General features: G+C 48.3%; 1 protein-coding gene across 1 annotated transcript; it reads right to left on the bottom strand.

The window, feature by feature from the left end:
• Positions 1 to 1886: 1886 nt before the first annotated feature.
• SNORC (secondary ossification center associated regulator of chondrocyte maturation) lies at positions 1887 to 9028 on the bottom strand. The gene is made up of 3 exons (XM_074190117.1): positions 9010 to 9028; positions 3949 to 4131; positions 1887 to 1996 (listed from the first exon to the last, which is right to left on the bottom strand). Exons 1-3 carry the CDS (start codon positions 9026 to 9028, stop codon positions 1887 to 1889), a joined length of 312 nt encoding a protein of 103 aa, XP_074046218.1.
• Positions 9029 to 19905: the final 10877 nt, after the last annotated feature.

Below are 19905 nucleotides of genomic sequence, written 5' to 3'. Positions count from 1 at the left end.
TGTGTTCTACATCTGGGTCAGAGATATAGGTGAGTCTCCTAGACATCTGGGACTCTCATGGCTTATTTGCTCCTTTTTGAGGACCCTCTTCTTATCCAGAGATTCAGGATTAGAATTTTCAAACACAGCCTTGAGACACGGACCAACAACTACAAAGACCTGAGAAAATTGCTGAGGAGGGAATGGGATTCACTCCTGCCAGAGGCTGAGGTGTCCTGGGATTGGTATTCTTGGGCATGGGGGAGAACAGTAAGGGAACGAGATATTACCTTTTGGGGCACTGTTTCCTTTCCAAAGTGAACAAGGGGACAAGATGATCTCCAAGGACCCTCCTAGCTCTGACATCCTTTTTGATGATAGGTATCTCCCAGAATCATGGATTCTCAGATTTGGTTGGGATCCACTGGCTCACCTAGACCAACTCATACCTGCACAAGAGCCCCTGTACAACCTTGCTCAACAAATCACCACCTCCTCTGACTCAGAGAAGGTAGCCCCTCCTCCAAGACAGTCCATTCCACTTTGGGGCAAGATTTTTTTTTTCCTGACATCAAATCAAAATCAGACTTGTTTCTTGGGAACTAGGAATCCGGCTAAAGACAGGTAACTAGAGTAGAGTAGGCAGGGCTCCAGTTCAAGGTACTCGAATTTAGAGGGCACACACTTAAGCAGGTAAAGGCAAAGAGAGACAACTGAGCTTAGAACCTAGTTGGCAAGAATTGAGAATGATCTGTTAAAATAAAAAGCTATTGGATTGATTTTAGTGAAAGTCTATTATGGAAATATTGGCCTGCCCTGCCAGTCGAGATGCCTAGTTCTAGCTCTGTAGGAAGTGGGGTGGAAGATGACCAGAGGTTCTTACTTTGAAGTCTGGGACTTAATAATGTTGTTTGTAAGCATGTAAGGATGAAAAATTCACACTCGATCTAGGCTCTCTAGACCCCGGATCATCTCTGTCAGCTGCAGAGAAAAAACAGGTCTGACCTCGCCTCAGATTCCAGTCCCATAGAGGGGCGTGACTAGCAAAACATGACTTCCTTTTTGATAGGCCTGCCCCACAACCACACCAGCACATGGCAGGGATTAACGGGAGACAGGAACAGAATTAGTAAGCATGTCCTTCGCTCCATCTCACCTTGCTGGTCCCTTTTTAAAGGATTTTTTTTGGGGGAATCTGAGATTATATCCTTAGCTGAGGGAAAAAGGAAGTAGGATGGCATGGAGTAGAACAAGTGGCCTTTTGGCAGCTGCAGAGTAAATGCAGGACTTCTGTCCCTTGTGATTAAAACCCATGGGTTCCTAAACTTGATTGTGTCCAGGACCCCTTGTGTGCTTTAGAAAAGGCCACGGGCCCCTTCTCAGGATAAGATTTTTTTAAGACAACTGAAGGAAATGCAAAATTTTAGTAAGAGGTTGGTAAAAGTCAAGAAGTAATTATTTTTTTCCCCATCCAAGTTCATGGACCCCCCTGAACACTCCAGGTTAAGAACTCTTGTTCTAGGCCAAACACAAGAAGAGCTGAGCGTAGGAAACATAACCCAACTCTCAAAGGGCTGACTGTTCTAAGCTCATCCTTCACCCAAGGCAAGGTGGAGGACCCCAGGCTGCCCCATGGGGCCAACCTCTTCCCCTGAGACTTTTGAGACAGAAACACCAGGGTCAGCAGGGAGCAATTAAGAGTCTTGGTAAAGGCCTTTGGGTCTTTCCCTATCTCAGCTTCCAGGGGGCAGCAGAGGAGGAGGAGGAGGAGGAGGAGGAGGAGGAGGAGAAGGAGGAGGAAGGAGGAGAGGGCGTGGAGGAGACAGGTGTCCACAGAAGATTGGGTCGTGCCAAGTGAGCTTAGCCAAATCCAGATGTTAGGAAAGACAAGACCCTTTTTATTTCATTCAGGAAGTGGAGAATTTTCGCAGCATGATGACGATCAATGCCAGGACCACAGAGGTGCCCAGCAGGGCGGCGATCACGATGGCAGCAATGGCTCCGGGGCCCAAGGACCCTAGGGAAGGTAGAGGGAGATGTGAGAGGCCGAGAATCTGGGCTGATCACCGAACTCAGAATGGGCACTTCTGCCCGTGGCCCAAATGCTTGGTGTGTGGAAGGAGTCAGAGAACCCCGGAGCTGAATGGGACCTTAGGGGTCATTCAGGTCATTCAGGCCCATCCCTTCCCAAATCATAACATTTTCACCAAGAGGTCATCCGGAGCAAAATGAAAGGAGGAAATATTGCTTGACACATAAAACTAATATTTTTGGTATTTCTGCACTCATTCATTCAGCAATCATTTATGGGGGGGGGGTGCCATGTGTACAAGTCTACACTAGATGCCATCTTCCTTGGTCTATATCCTTCCAAAATACTAGTTTGAAAGGCTCCTGTTACCTTGGCTATGCAACCACCCCAGCCAGCCGTGGCTTGTCCCTACTTGCCATCTCTCTCCCCCAGTTCTGGGATGGACAGACCTACCGATCTACCTCCTCACAGGAGCATAGGATCTGAGATATAGAGCTGGAAGATACAAGCTCAGGGCTTATATCTCATCCAACTCCCGAATTTTACAAATGTGGAAACTGAGGCCTGGAGACCTGAAGTTACTCCAGGCAGTGAGCATCAGAGTTGGAATTTAAACTCAGATCCTCTGACTCAAGAATGGAGTGCTTTCCCACTGGACCATGGTGCTGCGTTTGGAGGCTCCATGAAGCCGGCATTGTGTCTTATGACAGTTGGGTCCTCTCTGTCTAAGTGTCTAACCCAGTGCTTCCTAACAGATGTCGGTTGAATGAAGGAGGAGGCAGTGAATTATACCAGGAAAGTCTGGGTTTTAAGTCAAAGGAAGTGAATTTGAATCTTTGCCCTCCTGTGTGACCTTGGGCAAGTTACTTTCCCATTGGGGCTCAGTTTCCTCATCTAGACTAGATTAAATGATCTCTGGGGTTGAGCCTTGGCTCTGCAGCTTGCTGCCTGAATGACCTAAAATCTCCTCTGGCTCTAAAACTGGCATCTAATGAGTAAATGGCATCATGAGATGCTCTGGGGACAGTCTTGAATTTCCTCTCCAGTTACTGACTGGGATCCAGTGGGATAAAAAGAAATGAAACTGGGGAAGGAGAGATTCAAGGAGGCAGATCCTGAGTCTGGACTTTGCTGATTTTCCCAAAAATGCGGCACGGGGTTTGAGAGATGCCAACCCTTCTGAGCCACTCACACTCACTACATATGTGAGCACACACACCAGTACATACACATACATGTGCACCTAAACACAAAGCTCACAGGCAGCTAGGTGGTGCCATGTTTAGAGCTCCGGTCCTGGAATCAAAAAGACCCGAGTTCAAATCCTGTCTCAGATGCTAACTATCTGAGTAGCAAGTCACTTAATTTGTTTGCCTCAGTTAACTTAAGTGGAGAATGGGTATAATGACAGCACCTACATCACAGGGTCGTTGGGAGATAATATTTGTAAAACATACAGTCCTGGGCACAGAGTAGGCGCTGTATAAATACCTATTCCCTTGACTTCCTTCTTCAGTGGCCCAAGATCACAGAAGTAGTAAGTGGCAGGGAGAATGTGAACCCAGATTCTCTTTCTTCTCTACCAGCTGACCCTCTTGACCCTCTCCCATGTCCCTAGAGTCTGCCTGAGGCTGGGGATGGATGCTCTGACCTCGGGGCCCTACCCAGTCCAGAAAGTGATAGCTTTTATGTCATTCCTCCCTTATTTTCCTAGCAACCCCTTAAAGCCTCCCCTTTACAGATAAATAGATAGAGGTACTGAGGACTTGCTGAAGACCCCACACCTTCCCACTTAGTCTGTTGTGGACAATGATCAGGAAAGGGCTTTGCTTAAATTGGGGTGGTAAGGGAGGTGATTACTGTGGGGAGAGATAATCCTCCCTTAGCTCTGCCCCCCCCCATCCAAGGACCTCTGAAAGGAGCAAGTATTCCCATACCGGTTCCATCATCCAGCCGGTGCAGATGGGTGGTGTCCTCTGGCTCATACTCTGAGGTGTAGAGGGGGAGGTCTGTGGCATCAGAGGCATGGGGGTGGGTGGTGCTTTCAAAGGGGCCCACCCCTGATGGCAGCTCCCCTGGATCATTCCACAGGGTAGGAACAGGGCCTTGAGGATACTCTGCTGGAAAACAAAGCAAAGAAAGATGACAGGAGGCAGGCAGGAACAACATCTCTAAGGTCAATTATTGGCCACTCCCACGATCCTAGTGAGACGCTGGAAGAGTTACTAATCACCATCATCGGAAAGTTCATTCTTATGAATGAAATAGCTAACCAAAGCAGGTTTGGCAAAGAAAAGGCAGATACTATGTAAAGGCTTTTAAGAATTTGACACCTGGGGGTGGCTAGGTGACGTAGTGGATAAAGCACCGGCCCTGGAGTCAGGAGTACCTGGGTTCAAATCCGGTCTCAGACACCTAATAATGACCTAGCTGTGAGGCCTTGGGCAAGCCACTTAACCCTGTTTGCCTTGCAAAAAAAAAAAAACTAAAAAAAAGAATTTGACACCTACTGAATCTCTAGAACAGGGGTGAGGAACCTTTTATCTACTAAAGAGCCATTTGTATATTTATGATATCACTTGCCTGCTCTGTTTGGTCAAACATTTAATTAATTTAATTAATTAATTAAAATGAATGTTTAAAAAACACTAGATTTATTGAATTTCAAATCCCAGCTGCAGCTTCCACAGCAGCCCCAGATTATAGTCTTATCCCTACTCTTGCCCTGGAAAGACCCAAACAGTTGGCTAGAATTGTATCCCAGAATGCTTATTATCTTTCAAAAACTCACAGATAACAAATCCTCATACTACAAACCTGAGTCAAGCCAACAAACATTTTATTTATTTATTTATTTATTTATTCATTCATTCATTCATTCATTCATTCATTCATTTATTTATTTATGTTTTTGCAAGGCAAATGGATTAAGTGGCTTGCCCAAGGCCACAAAGCTAGGTCATTATTAGGTGTCTGAGGCCGGATTTGAACTCAGGTACTCCTGACTCCAGGGCCACTGCACCACCTAGCCGCCCTACAACAAGCATTTATTAACAACCTACTATGTGTCAGATACTGTCAGAAATGTTGAGCATACACAAAAAAGCAAAAAAAAAAAAATCCCTCCAGGAGGACATATTTTTAATGAGGAGAGACAATACGCAAACTACAGATAAGACATAAAGAGGGAAACTTGAAGATGAAGGAGAACTGGAACAGGCATCATGTAGGAGGCAGGACTGTGGCTCAGTCTCAAAGGAAGCCAAAGGCAGACCCCAGAACAGCCTTGAGTTTCAATAAATGGAACTGGATTGTTTCATAGATAAAACCAAAGAATAGCATTTTTATAGGTTTCTCATGACCTCCAAGTTATGTGGAATGAAAAACTATCAAAAGGTAGAGATCTAATGGAAGAAATGAAAACTCTCGGGGAGCAGGAAGAGGCTCATATCCTCCTATCATCTTGTCTCCTGCTGGAGTTGTCCCAAGGATGCTGCCAATGAGACTACAAGGAAGAGTTCACATCATGATACATTTAATCATCTCTAAATAGCAATTATTTCATCTACCCATGGTACAATGTAATACATATTAAAATAAAAAATTGTAGCATTGCTACATTTGTACAATGGCAGGGTTAAGAAATAATAATAATAATAATTCACATTTTTATGCCATATTAAAATCTACAAAGTGTTATATTCTCAACTGGCCTTCGAGGCAGATTTATAGATGAAAAAAACTCAAGACGGGGGGGAAGACTCTTGGTCAAGGTCACACCACAAGGTGGTAAGTGGCAGAGCCACATTTTGAACCCTCTGATTCCAGGATAATTAGAGTCCTCCTATTGGATGCAGTGCCTCAGTCACCTCAGTCCAGTGGGTACCCTTGGGAAGTCATGGGCTCCTTCCTGGTGAAGCCCTTAGTCATCAATGTTCTCTTTAATTTTCATTTATAGACTTACATCTTGTTAAATCTTGTTTACATCTTGTTCCCATCCCCACTCCTAGAATAAGCTCTTGGAAGAAAGGTATTTTAATTGTTTATCTCCATTCCCTAATATAGCTAGCACCAGTATATATTTTTTTCTAGATCTATGATTTCATCAGGGAGAGGGTTTTCTATTGAGGAAATTCCTTCTAATGAGGTAAATCTGAGAATTGCTTTGGCCACTCTGAGGTGAAGGACTTGCCTAGGGTGGCTTAGGGTAGGTCAGCTTTTCCTGGTCACCATGCTTCTAGTTGGATGGGGTTAGAATGTTTTAGAAAGCTTCTGCCCCCATACTCCATTCGATTATTTCTCTCTCCTCCTGCGCCCATAGACCCTATTGTGGTTAATTCCAAACTTCTTGTCCTGCTTTATTCACTTTGTACTATTTCATATGTCTGTGTTCCTCTTAGAAAAACCCCTCTAGAATTCAAATTTTACCCCCCCCAACCCTTAGCAGTTGCCTGACCATAAACTAAGCCTCAGTTTCTCCATATGAAGCCTTGCTTCCAGCTCAGAGACTTTGGATCTGTAGAATGGGAGTAAAACTATGTCTGCTACCAAACTAGCTGAACTGAAGAGGTCCGCATGAGCTCATGTTTGAAAAGCACTGCAGAAATGGCACCACCCAGCGCAGCAGCAACAGCTTATGCCAGGACACGCGCATGCTGTGGTTTTCCTAGCCCAGTCATACTATTAACTTGTTTCTGGCTTTTTCTTCTTTGCAATGATAAAGAAATATTGCAGTAAATCACCTAGCGCACATTCATTTGTTTTAATCTTTGCTATAATATTTACTCTATCATTCTTGACTTCAAGAAGTTGTGATTCCATCTGTGTAGGTCATCCCTCCACTAAAGCAGATTGCAATCCCTTTACTGCAGAAGATGACCCTCAATTTGGTCTCTGAGCAGGACTGATCCTTGTGGGGTGGCTGTCTTTATGAAGGATTTAAAGGTTGACCTGAGTCATTCTCTAATCGCAATTCACAAAACTCATCTCAGATTTAGACAGACCCTTGACAGTCACCTGGCTAAACCCCAACCTGAATAGGAATTCTCTCTATACCATCAGCCTCAGTTTCCTCATCTGTATAATGAGGGGTTTAGATTTGCAGGACCCCTTCAAGCTCAGAGTCTTTACCCCTGTGATACTCTCAGTGACTGGCCATTCATACTTTACAGAGGCCTCCTCAGACGGCCTATCCTGCTTTTGAGCCTCTCTGATGAATCCAAAACTTTTCATGACATCTGCTCAAATCTGCCACTCTGCCACTCCCTAAGCTTCTCCCAGATCCTTCTCTGAGACCAAACCAAACAAAGCTAATCCATTTTCCTCCTGGCAGCCCCTTACAAACTGGAAGACAGATCTCCTATGCCCCCTGAATCTTCTTTTTCCAGTTTCACCCCCCCCCCCATTTCATTCCGTATGACTTGGGCTGTGAGTTGAGATTTCCAGCGTGGCTGCCATCCTCTAGACTAGGGTTCATGGACCTAAAGGATCTTTGGATGGATTTCAAGGGATGTGTGACCTTGGACAGGAAAAAAAAAAGATTTATCTAGTATTTCAACAGAATTGCTTTCTTTTGTACCTATTTTTTCTTATTCTGGGCTTTTAAAAATAGGACTCTGAGGAGCCCATGGGACACACCAGACTGCTGCCCAAGAAATCTATGACATAAATACAGTTAAGAATTTCTGGACCCTAAGATCTTATTAGCTTCTTTGGTTGCTTTTTTTCCAAGTTACTGACTTTTATTGAACATGATGTTGCTGTTCAGTTATTTTTCAGTCATGTCCAACTCTTTGTGAACTCATCTGAGGTTTTCTTCGCAAAGATACTGTAGAGTTTTGCCATTTCCTCCTCCAGCCCATTTTACAGATAAGGAAACTGAGGCAAATAGGATTAAGTGACTTTGCCTAAGGTCACATAGCTAGCATGGGTATTTGAACTCAAGTGTTCCTGATTCCTGATCTGGCCTGTTGCACACCACTTAGCTGCCTTCCAGTTGAGCATACAATTTTCTAAATCCCTGTCTTTTACAAACTGTTTCTCTCATAATATATCTGGCAAGTTGGTTTTTTGGATCCCCAAATGTAAGATTTACATTTATTCCAATTAAATGTCATCGAACTGGGATCCAGAAAAGTCTTGACAGGCTGGAATGGTGGCCTATATCTGTCATCCAACATATTCTAACTCTATCCAAGGTTGTCCACATGCCGCCTTTATTCATGGAATTGATAAAAAGCACAGCAGAGGGTCAAGAACAGATACCCAGCCCAGAAACTATATGAACACGATTACAAAATACTTTCCACACAGATAAAGTCAGATCTAAACAATTGGAGCTCATGGTTCTGTCAAGCTAATAAAATAAAAACAATTCTACCTAAATTAAATTGCTTATTTCGTGCTGTACCAATCAAACTATCACAAAGTTCTTTTACAGAGCTAGAAAAATGTAACAAAATTCAACTAGAGCAACGAAAGTTCATAGCTATTAAGGAAAGTCATGAAAAAAACATGCAAAAAAACCCATGGTCTAGCTGTGGCAGATCTAAAACTAAGTGTCAGTCATCAACACTGCCTGGTTCTGGCTAAGAAAGAGAGCAATGGGCCAGTGGATTTTATAAAGCAGGTAAAAAAGAAACAGTAGTAAATAACTACAGTAATCTCCTGTTTGATAAACCCCAAAATGTTAGCTTCTGGGATAAGAATAATAAAATAAAATGTCAATTAAGGAAAACAAACAAACCCTGGACCCTCTACTAGAGGCTTCCTTCCTGTTGGCAGCATTATTCATTTCTAACTCATCCATTTCCCCATCTACCAGCAGTCTTAGTTCAGAGCTTTGAATGTTGGGGGAGATCGAGAGAAGGGAGACATCATTAATTATAGCTCCATCATCAGCTAAGCTCCACTCCACCAACCTGTACTGTGCCCACCCCTACCATGAATGCAAGCCATATAAAGACCAGAGGGATGAGCCCTGCCCTCAAGGAACTTACATCCCTCCATGGGAGACATGATGCCAGGCAACATTTTTTTTTTACAAGACTAAAAATATTTATAGATTAAAATATTAACTTATTAAGATATTTACTGTTGTCTTCTACCTTACTCCTACTAAGGACTCTTTGATCTGGCAACACTGTCTCCTGGCCGTCTGCAAGCATTTCCTAAGCCCCTACTGTGGGCAGGGAGGGGATAAGGAACGACTTGAGGTAGGAGGTGGCGTTGGGGGCTGAGCCTGACTGGGAGCTGGGCAGGAGCCAGGGAAGAGGGAGACAGAGAAAGGCTCTCTGTTCCACGGCAGAGACACACAGGCCTCTGAGGTGCTTTTCAGCTCGGAGAGTCCATCATGAGATCAAAAGCCTCTCCCAGGTAGCGACTCTTCCCCAGGCCCTGCTGAGAGCCTGGCCAGTTGGGGCTGTTTGCCCAGGGAGGAGCCGCCTGTCGGGGTCTATCAATGCCTCTGTTGTGTGACTGGGACAAGTCAGAGGCCCGGGTGAGAACGAGAGACATTCCTCAAGTCCCCACTGAAACCACCGGGAATGTCACCCAAGGATGGAAAATCCTTGTGTATTCAAGGTCAAAGACCCCAGAACTCAAGCATCTGGCTGCCTGGGTGGGGCCCTGATAAGGGGAGGATGGAGGCTTGGACCCGCAGGCTGCCCACTAGGAACAAGGGGTTTGAGTCTCTGCCCACCTCCACCCCCTCCTGCTCTAAGAGCTAGGCCTCAAAACAAGACAAACTTTCAGGTCCCCCCCCCCCGAGATTTTGTGATTTCATGGATCTTCCTATGGGAGGGAAAAGAGGAAAATCGGGGCAGGGGGGAGGGCTGGGCTGACCGTCCTAAGTTGTCTATCCTGGGGCCAGCATGAGGACTGTCCCATGGTGACAAAGGGGCTGGGAAGAACTGGAAACCGAGTCAGTTGTGCCCTGCTTGGCATGGGGATAGAATGGAAGATGATGGCAGGTCTTGGGGACCACCTAATCCAACCCACTTATTTTACAAATATGGAAACTGAGGCCCCAAGCTTCTTGGAGGAACCCAGACTTAGAGATCTAGTCCAACTCCATTACAGATGGAAAACTGAGGCTCAGAGGTGACTTGCCCAAGGCCACAGAGGTACTAAGTGGCAGAGGCAGGATTAGAACCCAGAACTCCCATCTCCAAACAATCTTTCCACTGGACTGGATAAGTCCATCTCTTTCCTGAGCCTCAGTTTCTCCTTTATGCTGAAGGTCACATTTGTTGTCTCTTGGATGATCTCAGTCCATCTAATGGGGCATTGTTAGAGGGAGGCTGAGGCTGGACTTGTGAAAGGGATGGTGTTGTCCTGGAGGGGTGGGAGCAGTAAACAGCCTAAAAATAAGGCCCCAACACAAACATTTGGTCAACCAACAGTCAAGGCCAGGGGAAGGAGGCCAGTCGTCTTTCCAGCTGTCCCCACCTTGGACCAATATTTACCCCCTGCCACAACCACTTGGCCCACAGGGGGCCATGTGGGGACAGTGGTCCTTGGCTTGGTCCAGGAGCACACTCTCCTGGGAGGACTCCAGAGCTGGGGAGGGTCACAGGGAGGAGGAAGGGGCGTCTTCTCGGCTGTGGGGGTCGGAGAACACTGGCCCCTGGCCATCAAGGCTCCCTCTGAACCGTTAGCAGGGTCTCGGAGACCCCAAGAAAGGCTAGACCGGTGGCTGCCCTCAAGATGCTCACATTTAGACCGAGATGGGAGACAAGTAGCTGGGCAGCTTTCCCACTCGGGTCAGTCAGCTGAGGACTGCCCCAGGGCCTTCGGAGAAAGGGGGGCCAAGCAGATCCAAGGACCAACCCAGGGGATCTTCTCTTCAGTTGCAAACACAAGGGCACAGTTTCCTTTTGGGGGCCAGCTCCCAGACTCTCAGAGGTAACGGGGTCCCAGAGGCCGTGCCCAGGACAACCTCCCTTTCCTCTGAAACATCAACAAGAGTCCTCTAACCTTGGCATGAATGCCCCAGAGGGGAATTCCACCCCAGGAGCAGGCTGCTCCACATTGGGACAGCAAGAAGGGTTAGGCACACTCTCCTTACACCAAGTCTTCACCTCCTTCCTTTCAGAGATAGTGTGGTCCTGGGTTCAAATGCTGCCAGCTTCACTTCACCTCTTGGGAGCTGTTTCCTCATCTGTAAAATGGATTCGACAGGCTCTACACTACACTAGTCACCCCAAAGGTCTGCTCTGCACCCCTCTACCTTTGCCTCATCCTCCTTCAGGGTGCTGTTCAGGACCCATCTGTCCCATGAAGCTTCTCCTGATGCCCCAGCTGCAGGGGCCCTTCCTCACTATCTCCCTCGCACCACTTTACTAGTTTTTAACCTTGAACCAGAATTAGGCCTAGTTCACAGTAACAGGAGACTAAAATAGGTCAGTCGGTCGTTGTCACTGCTCTTTCTCTAATGGGTTTTCTAGTCTTGGTAAGGTCAGAGGCTCTTTGCCACACCTTGAACATCATCTCCCTATGCCAGTGTTTGGCATTGTGTGTGGCTGAGAAGATGGATACCAGGAAACTATAAAGAACAAGGCTGGCCTCAAAGAAGGCACTTTCCCCAACTCCTTCATTCTTCTGTGTGTGTGTGTGTGTGTGTGTGTGTGTGTGCGTGTGTGTGCGTGCGTGTGTGTGCGTGCACATGTATGTATGGAGGGGGAGGGGATGTGGGGGCCCCAGAGATGTGAAGCATGCCAGAGTATGGCAGATCTTTTTTGGATAATTAATAGATTTAATGTGTTTTTTCTGTTTTTCTTTGTAATAAAGGGTGGCTCTCTGGGAGAAGTAGGGGGCAGGATAGAGGGACTGAGAGAAAGCCAGAAGATAGCCACAAAATCTTTTAAAAAGGAAACATTGAGGGGCAGCTAGGTGGCGCAGTGCATAAAGCACCAGCCCTTGGAGTCTGGAGGACCTGGGTTCAAATGTGACCTCAGACACGTCATAATGACCGAGCTGTGTGGCCTTGGGCAAGTCACTTAACCCGACTGCCTTGCAAAAAACAAAACAAAACAAGAAGACACATTGGATTGATTCTAGTTCTGCACTTATACAGCCCCCCCCCCCCCCACCGTGGCAGTCTAGTTGCCCTCCCAAATGTAATGATCAGGGAACCATTCATTTTCGGGGCAGGGGACTTCTGGAATTTCAAAGCTGGGGATGGCGGGGATGAGGCCTCCCTGGGTCACAGAGGGAAATGAATTAGACCATATTCTCCAGGCAGCCGCAGGTCTGTGAGGGTTTGACAAAGGTGCTAGAAACCTCTGGACCCTCATAAAAATTAAAAAAAGGAAAAACCCCTCTGGACTGAAATCAAGTGGGAGAATAAAGCGAGGATTTGATTTCTTCAGACATGCTGTGTGGGAAGGTGTGGCTGTGCCCACGTGTGTACACTGGCGGGCAGCCCCGAGGGCCTGGGAGGGAGTGGCCCCCTCCCCACTGGTCTGCAGGGGTCCGGCTGAACCCGCCTTGGGGGGGGGACCTCTGGCACTCATCTCCTCCCCCCTCCTGCACAAGCTGGCCTTTGGAGAGGGCTTCAGACAGTGTCCAACGGTTTGATTTTATCTCATGGAGAAAAACCTTTTGCTCCTCTTAGGAGACAAGGCCTGAGTGTATTCCCGAACACCATTTGGCCAGAACTCTGGCATTTGGGGGCTCCCAGACCTCCCGTCACTGAAAGTAAACAAGCAACCCCATCCTCGGACTCAATTCACAAAGCTCCAGACAGAGGGGCAGATTCATTGTCCCAGCCTGGGCCAGGCCAACCCACCAGGCTGGGCTCGGCTTCATCTTTCATCAGCCCTACAAGTGGCGGGCGGGCGGCTGGCCCCATCCCCCACCAGTTGGGGCTTCTCCCAAGGCCAATGGGGCGAGTGAGGAAGAGGACGGCTGCCCTGATGATGCTTCTCAGGGGCTGGTCCATCGTGGCTGTGTGAGCAAAGGGCCATCTGCTGCCCCATCCCAGGACTTGGGAACCCTCTGGCCCTCGCTGCACTATGGCCAGGTGAAGCCTGGGCCTACAACTAAGTGGATGGGGGTTCCTGTGTAGCCCCATGAAACTGTCTCTCAGAATCACAGATGAAGGGGCCAGAGATCCAGTCCAACACTCCCACTTTACAGAAGAGGAAACTGAGGCTCAGATCTTAGAGTTGGAAGACAGTGTTGAGCTAACCCCCTCATTTTGTAGCTGAGGAAACTGAGGCCCACAGAAGCAACATGACTTACCCAGAGCCACACCGGCGGTTCCGTGGCAGAGGTCGCATTTGAATCCAGAGCTTCTCCCAGCATGCTGCACTCCCCCTTTCTGCGACCCCAGTACCACATCAATGACCCAACCCCGTCTCCCCCTGCTCAGGACAAGACCAACAGGACAATCATTCCACTCTTGCCCAGGCTGCTGGGGTGACTTGGGAGTCAAAGAGGAGCCCTCTGTGCCCAGTGAGCCCCTTCACCCTCCTCTGAGCAGGGTGGCCTAGGACATGCCCAGAGCTCGGGTTTGGGCTACTGTGCTAGAAGCAACTGGGAAGACCCGGGTCCCAATCCTCCTTGACCTCACTGGCTATGCAACTTTGGATACGTTGCTTCGTGACCCTGGGCCTCAGTTTATTCATCTGTAAGAGGGACAAGGCCCGCACCACCTCCCTCGCCAACCATTGAGGGCTCCAGTGGGGGCACTGCCAGGTGCCCTGTAAACTCTGGATGAGCATCAGTTCCCAGTGGACCCCCTCCTCAGCATCCCCCCCTTTTCCATCTGGTCCTCAGGCTGCTCCAGGTCCTGTCTGGGAGGGCTCCACTGGAAGCCCCTGAAGGCAGGACCTGTGGTTCATATATTTCTGCATCCTCAGGACCATCTAGACCAAGGTCTTCATTTGATGGAGCAGCAGAGGGAAGTGAGTGGCCCATGACCCCACAGAGGTGGGATTAGAACCCAGGACAAGGGCTCTGTCCAACACCAGCCTCCGAGAACGTTTGAACTGGGAGTGCCCATGGATGGCCCCCGTGGCCGAGCCACCACTGTCTCCCCAGCACCCACCCTCCCAGGGGCTGGTCTTTTCCTTGGGGGGGGGTCTCATAGCTATCTGGGACTCGAAGGGAGGACCAAGGTCTAGGGGTTCAGACCCTCTGCTCGAGGCTGCAGGAGGGCTGGTCAGCCCTGCACACTCCTGGCCTTTGGCCAGACACAGACCCGGGGGGAGATGAGAACGGCGTTTTAGTAAGGACAGAGAAAAGCAGGAAGCTGCTCAGGGGGAGGGGAGGCAGGATGGTGACGCAAGTGTCCCTGCGCTCGGAGCACGGGCTGGGCAGGGGAGACGCGAGAGAGACACCAACACCTGTGGCAGGCTGCTTATCCCTGTGACCCAGGCCTCCTGGGCTCTTTTTGTAGCCTTTCAGACCTCTATTTTGGATCTATTTCTATTTGGCTTGGGGTCATATATATAAATTAACTTGCATCCCTGCACATCAGCTGTCAGAGGAAAGAAAGCGCCCCACGAGGACGCGGAATGTGGAAAGTCAGCTTGGGATCAGACTTGGCCCCCAAACCACCAGAGGGTAAAACCCAGACAACTGATTCATCAGCGATGGCTTGTTCCATTCCGATACCATCCTATCCCATTACTTCCTCCTACTCCTTTCAGGGACCAAAAAATCAAACAAAAAACCCAGAGTTGAATGTTGTCCTAGAGGATGATGGGAAAATGTTCATTGTGTGGAGAGCAACTAAGTGCAAAGGGGGAGCTAAGATCAACCCAAGGAGATGTGCAAATCTTCATTCCTGTATTTAAAAGATCAACTACTCCATAAGGGCAAGATCAGGGAGGCATAACTAGCTCTTCTGAAAAGAGATCTGGGATCTGAGTGGACCACAAATTTAGTATGAACCCAGTCCTTTGCCCTGGGCCAAGCTCTGGGGGCCGCGCTTTGGAAGGCCACAGCTAGGTGTCTATCGGAGGCTCCGCTGTGGGCTCAACTGTACATCGTGGGAGAAGACTTTCCGGGTAGAGGGAGGCTAGGGGAGAACAGGAACACTGCCTCCAAGCATTTTAAAGGGCTCTCCCCTGGGAGAGAGGATAACTGCCGCTGGCTGTCAGGCAGGCCAAAGGAGGGGGCCAGGCCGCCCCTGTGCAGTGAGCTCCGCCGGCAGAGCTTTCAAGCAGAGGCTGGATGACTCCCGGACCAGCTGCTGTGGGGGGATTCTTGTTCAGGGGTGACTTGTGGTCGTTGGCTGCTCAGGACCCTCCTAGTGCTGTGACCAGGGGAAGCAGGACCACCCAAGTTCATTTCCTAAAACGGATGTGGGCTGCCTTCCTCACTCTTGTGGCCCCAACACCTTCTCCCTCCTGCACCCCTTATTTCTGGGGAGCAAGGACCGAGTGAACTGAGGAGGCGAGGAGCAAGCTGTCTGGCCCCAGGTGGGCAAGTGGCCAGGGCAGGGATGAAAGCGTCCTTCATGGCCATACAAAGGACCCTCTGTGAGGCCCAAGTGTGAAGGGGCAGGAGCACCGTGGTCGGGCTGAACGTTAAACAAACTTGTTTACCATAAGAAATGGGGCTGGGTGTGCATGTGGGTGCTCCCCCTCACGGCAGAGGAATGCCACCAGCTGCCCACTTGCTCTGGCCTGCTGGCCTGCTCAGATCGCAGCGTGAAGTCAGACCCAATGTGCCTTCTTTGGCCTAGGCAGCCCAGATGGGCCCGGGGATGCTGGTCCTCGGCCTCCCCTGCCATGTGCTCTCTGTCCCTCTCCAACTCAGGGAAGAGAGGGTGCCTAGTGTGACCCTGCCCCCTGCCACAGACCACCCCAAGCCCTCAGGGCCTCCAGGCCTCTCTGTCCCCCTGGGCCAGGCCCCTACTGGGCCTTCGGAATCCCTGGAGAGTCAGGACTGTCTGGATTTCCTCTTTGTACTCCAAAGCTGAGTTTGGGGTTCATTCAACTCAAATCACTGAGCTGGACCCCCTTCTTAGAAAAATGTTGATAAAACATACACTACACAGCACTACAAAGAAAACCAATTGGAGCAAAGTAATTATTCAACTACATGAAAACCCAACAAACCCACTAACCTCAGACACCAAGGTAGGCCACCCTCTTGGGTTACAGGTGAAGTCAAGTCCAGGAGCAGCAAACTGACTGTCTGCCCCCCCACCATCTCCCAGACAGCTGGGATTGAAAACATATTTTCTGGTTCAAATTCAGCTGTGTCCCTTTTACCCACCCTGGAAGAAAGGGGCCAGGAGGAAAGGCCAGAAATCACCAGTGGCATCAGCACAAATGGGATTCCAAGATGTATCAGCACCTGCTCCCTCCCAGGGCCCTGGGGAGAATCCAGCTACATAGAAGAAGAAACGGAGACCAACATCTGTCTGAGGAAGCACCGTCCCAAGGAAGCCCATCAAGTGCTCTTGGGAAGGTGGCCCACACATAGCCCAGAGTATTCTCTTAGCCTCCAGTGGTCATCCACTTTGGATCCCCAAGGGGGAAGACAGGGTCTAGATAAGCCCAAGGGATTCTAAAACACAATTTCTTCATTTGACTTTCCCAGATCTCATTAGTACACCAAGGCAGAGCCACAAAGTTCACCACACTGGGCCCTGGAGATGGGCTCGTCCTGTGGTGAGGCTGGAGCCCGGCTGGTTGAGCCTGGGTAGAGGTTCCAGCAATAAGTCCCCGGGGCAAATGGAGTGAGGGCCGTACCTCGGAGGAAGAGAAGCAGCAGGTGAGGGGGGCAAGGAAGCAAGACGTGAAGAAGGAGCGCCTGCTGGTCAGGCTGCCTAGACAAGTCTCTTCCCCCGGGGGCCTCCAGACCCTCATCTGGACACTGCTACTGTCTTAGGATTTAAATCCACGGAACAGCTTCTCTTTTGAGATATTTCACTGAAATGATGCCCTCGACCCCGGCCTACCACCTGCCACATGAGGGTCACTGGTCTGGTCCAATCTATTCCTGCCCCTGGAACAATAACCCAAAGCATAAAGCCACAGTAAAGAAGACCAATAGGGCATCATACAAAGGAAGCAACCTGTAGAAACAAGTACACGCACCGCTATCTGTATTTAAAAAACATGCTATAAATGCATGTGAAACAAGTGAGGGATGGGAGGGTGATCTCCCAGGGGTGAAAGCTGTTCTCCAAAGCAGGAAGATCCGAGGGTCAGGTACCGTCTCTGACAGACCTAGACGGTAAGGTTTGTGCACTAATCAACCACTTGACCCCATCCCAACATGGAAACAGGGAGGTAGCCTAGTGGTCCAAGGGCTAGCCAGGCCCTTCACATTCAAATCAGAAAGACTGGCCACAGGACTGACTTGGAGTTAGGAAGGTCCGAGTTAAAATCCTATCTTAAGACTTTAGTGGTTGTGCGGCCCTCAGTCTCAGAGCTCTCAGCTATAAAATAGGTCTGGGTTTGGCCAGAGACTGGGCTCACGAGGTGGATGATGGAACTGAATGAAATTATGGAAAAGTCCTTGGCCAGTCTCTTATGTTTTAGAAGTGTGAGTTCTTGTTGCTGTCTTCGTTATTATTATCTTCATTAATAATAACAAGCATTACCAAGTTACACCAGTTTTCCTACTAGAAATTCCTCAAACCAAATGAAATCACATGACAGAACCCCCCCCAAATATTAAAAATCCAGACATCACTTAGTCAGCTCGATGATACCAAAAATCAAAGATGATTCACTTAATACTTTAAAATGTGCAAAGCATGGCCTCAGAAGAAGATGGGAGCTGGCAGGGCTCCTCCACTAACCCCTCTACCCAACCTACTCTGTCATTTTGCAGGAGGAGAATATTGCCTATATTGTTAAGGTTCACCAATCTGTTGGTTTCTTCTAGTACACTGTTCCTCCCCTTGCCCATTTTTTCTTTCTAGATTATCAAAGCTTGCTCTCTGGTAAGGGGATAGATAGAGATGGGATGCATTAGCAAATGTGAAATTAAAAAATAATAAAATTTATTTTTAAAAATGAGCAAAGTGCTTTATAGAAGTTATTACCTCATTGGAGCCTCACCAAACTGGGAGGTAGATGCTCTAAATTTTATTCTTCTCATTTTACAGATGAGGAAACAGGCTGTGGAAAGTCATTTGGTTTAGGTGACACAGGGTCACCACTGTTCTCAGCTACAAATATTTCTAGTCACGCACCTTTGGGGGGCTTGGTTGGTGGGACGCTTGTCCCCACCTTTGTCCTGATCCTGACTAAAGGAAGTGATGGCTAGCCCTTGAACTCAGATGGGCACTGTTTGAGTCAATGGGAACTATTCAATGGTGTGCCAGAAGCAGATTTGCACTCAACTGACATTAGCTCCACTGCCAGCAGCTCTGTGCATGGAAACCTGGGCTCTGGGCATCTCAGGGGTCTTGGGATCTTAGAAACCTAGTTTCAGACCCTAGCAAGGTATTGCATAACCTTGGACATGTCTTTTCTGGGTTTTACTTTCATCAACTTTACCATGAGGTTGTTAAGAGTAGATTGTCTTTAGGGTCCCTTCCAGCTCTGCCATTTTGGGACCTTTTAATTTACTGAGGGTTTTCCCCAAAGAAAGATTTTTCCAGTGAAAAGTTGAGCTTGTCCCACCGCCGGCAACAACTGTATCAACACCGACGTGCCCCAGGGCTTCATACAAGTGGGTCCAAACTGAGCCATGAGAGGTAAGGGAGTCAGTGACCTCCGACTGAAAGGTAAGGGAGTCAATGACCTCCAACTTCTAACAAAGAAAAACTCAAAGAATAGTACGAATAAGAACTGAGTAACGGGAATCGCTATCTTTAAACACCCCTTCAGCTTTCCTCAGGTTTTTCCAAAGGCTAAAGTGAAGTTTCTCACCATCTAATTAAGGGTACAGGCTCAGATCACATACTCAGTACTAACAGAAATTTCTGGATAAGCAAACTAGACTCTTCTAGTCCGAGAACTTCAGGGACGGATTTGGAAGAGATTAAGAACCTGGTTTCTGTAAACTCATCTCACCCCCCCCCAAGTTTCTGCTACTCATCCTTCCACTCTCCCAACCCCTTACAGCTGAGAACAACAGAATATGGCAAGATATCTATTTCCGATAGGCTTCCTAAATCTTTCAGTTATTCACGGGTCATTCACCTCTCTGCAGCTGTTATTTCTTCCCTGAAATAATAAATAATAATATTAATAGAGCTAGCATCTCCATTGTGCTTGTACAATGTGTTACAAATCTCATCTCTATGGCTATGGCCATGCCACCGATGCGATCGGATTCCCAGGGACATAGGGACATGGTCACCAAACCCACCTGAGGATGCCGCAGCTCTGGAAGACTGCTCTGGAAGACTTGTTAGTGTATCCCCAAAGAAAAACCATCCCTGTGAAATTTCAAAAAGCCTTGCCACTGCCACCCACATGGGAGACATCTCCCAGTCAACTTTCAATTTGAAGACCCTGAGAAGCATGGCTCCTGGAGGACCAGCTGTCCCTTGGAGGTTGGTGAAAGGTGGCAAATAAAAGTTCATTCTTACCTGTGAGAGCAGCAGGGACAAAAGCTCCGGAGAGCACAACGAGGACCAGGCAGGCAATCCTGGGCTGAGCCATCCTTCCAGTCCTGTAGGAGACGGGGCTGGCTTAGACTTCAGGGCAGGGGAACAAAGTGGCAGAAGCTTGAAGAGTTTGCTTCAATGCAAACCCTGTCCAATTGGCTCCCAGATTCCTTCCTCAGAGAACATACAAGCGCATGCGCATACACACACACACACACAAACAGCACACATAGCAGACACCCTGAATAGACCAGCTCATGACTGACTGACCAGAAAACCAGCTTTTCTGAGAGCAAGAGTAGCTCCACCCTTGGGATATTAGGAGGGGAGGGAAAATAAAAATCTCACACACACACACACACAC

This window comes from Macrotis lagotis, chromosome 5 (assembly GCF_037893015.1).
Source record: "Macrotis lagotis isolate mMagLag1 chromosome 5, bilby.v1.9.chrom.fasta, whole genome shotgun sequence".
Taxonomy (NCBI): domain Eukaryota; kingdom Metazoa; phylum Chordata; class Mammalia; order Peramelemorphia; family Peramelidae; genus Macrotis; species Macrotis lagotis.
The sequence above is the reverse complement of the archived record's forward strand: the minus strand, read 5'-3'. Positions and strand labels throughout refer to the sequence as shown.

Excerpts from the sequence above, each read along its gene's own strand:
- SNORC (XM_074190117.1), bottom strand. Across the intron at positions 1,997-3,948 it reads CCGGCTGGATGATGGAACCG|GGTCCTTGGGCCCCGGAGCC; the intron begins GTATGGGAATAC and ends TACCTTCCCTAG.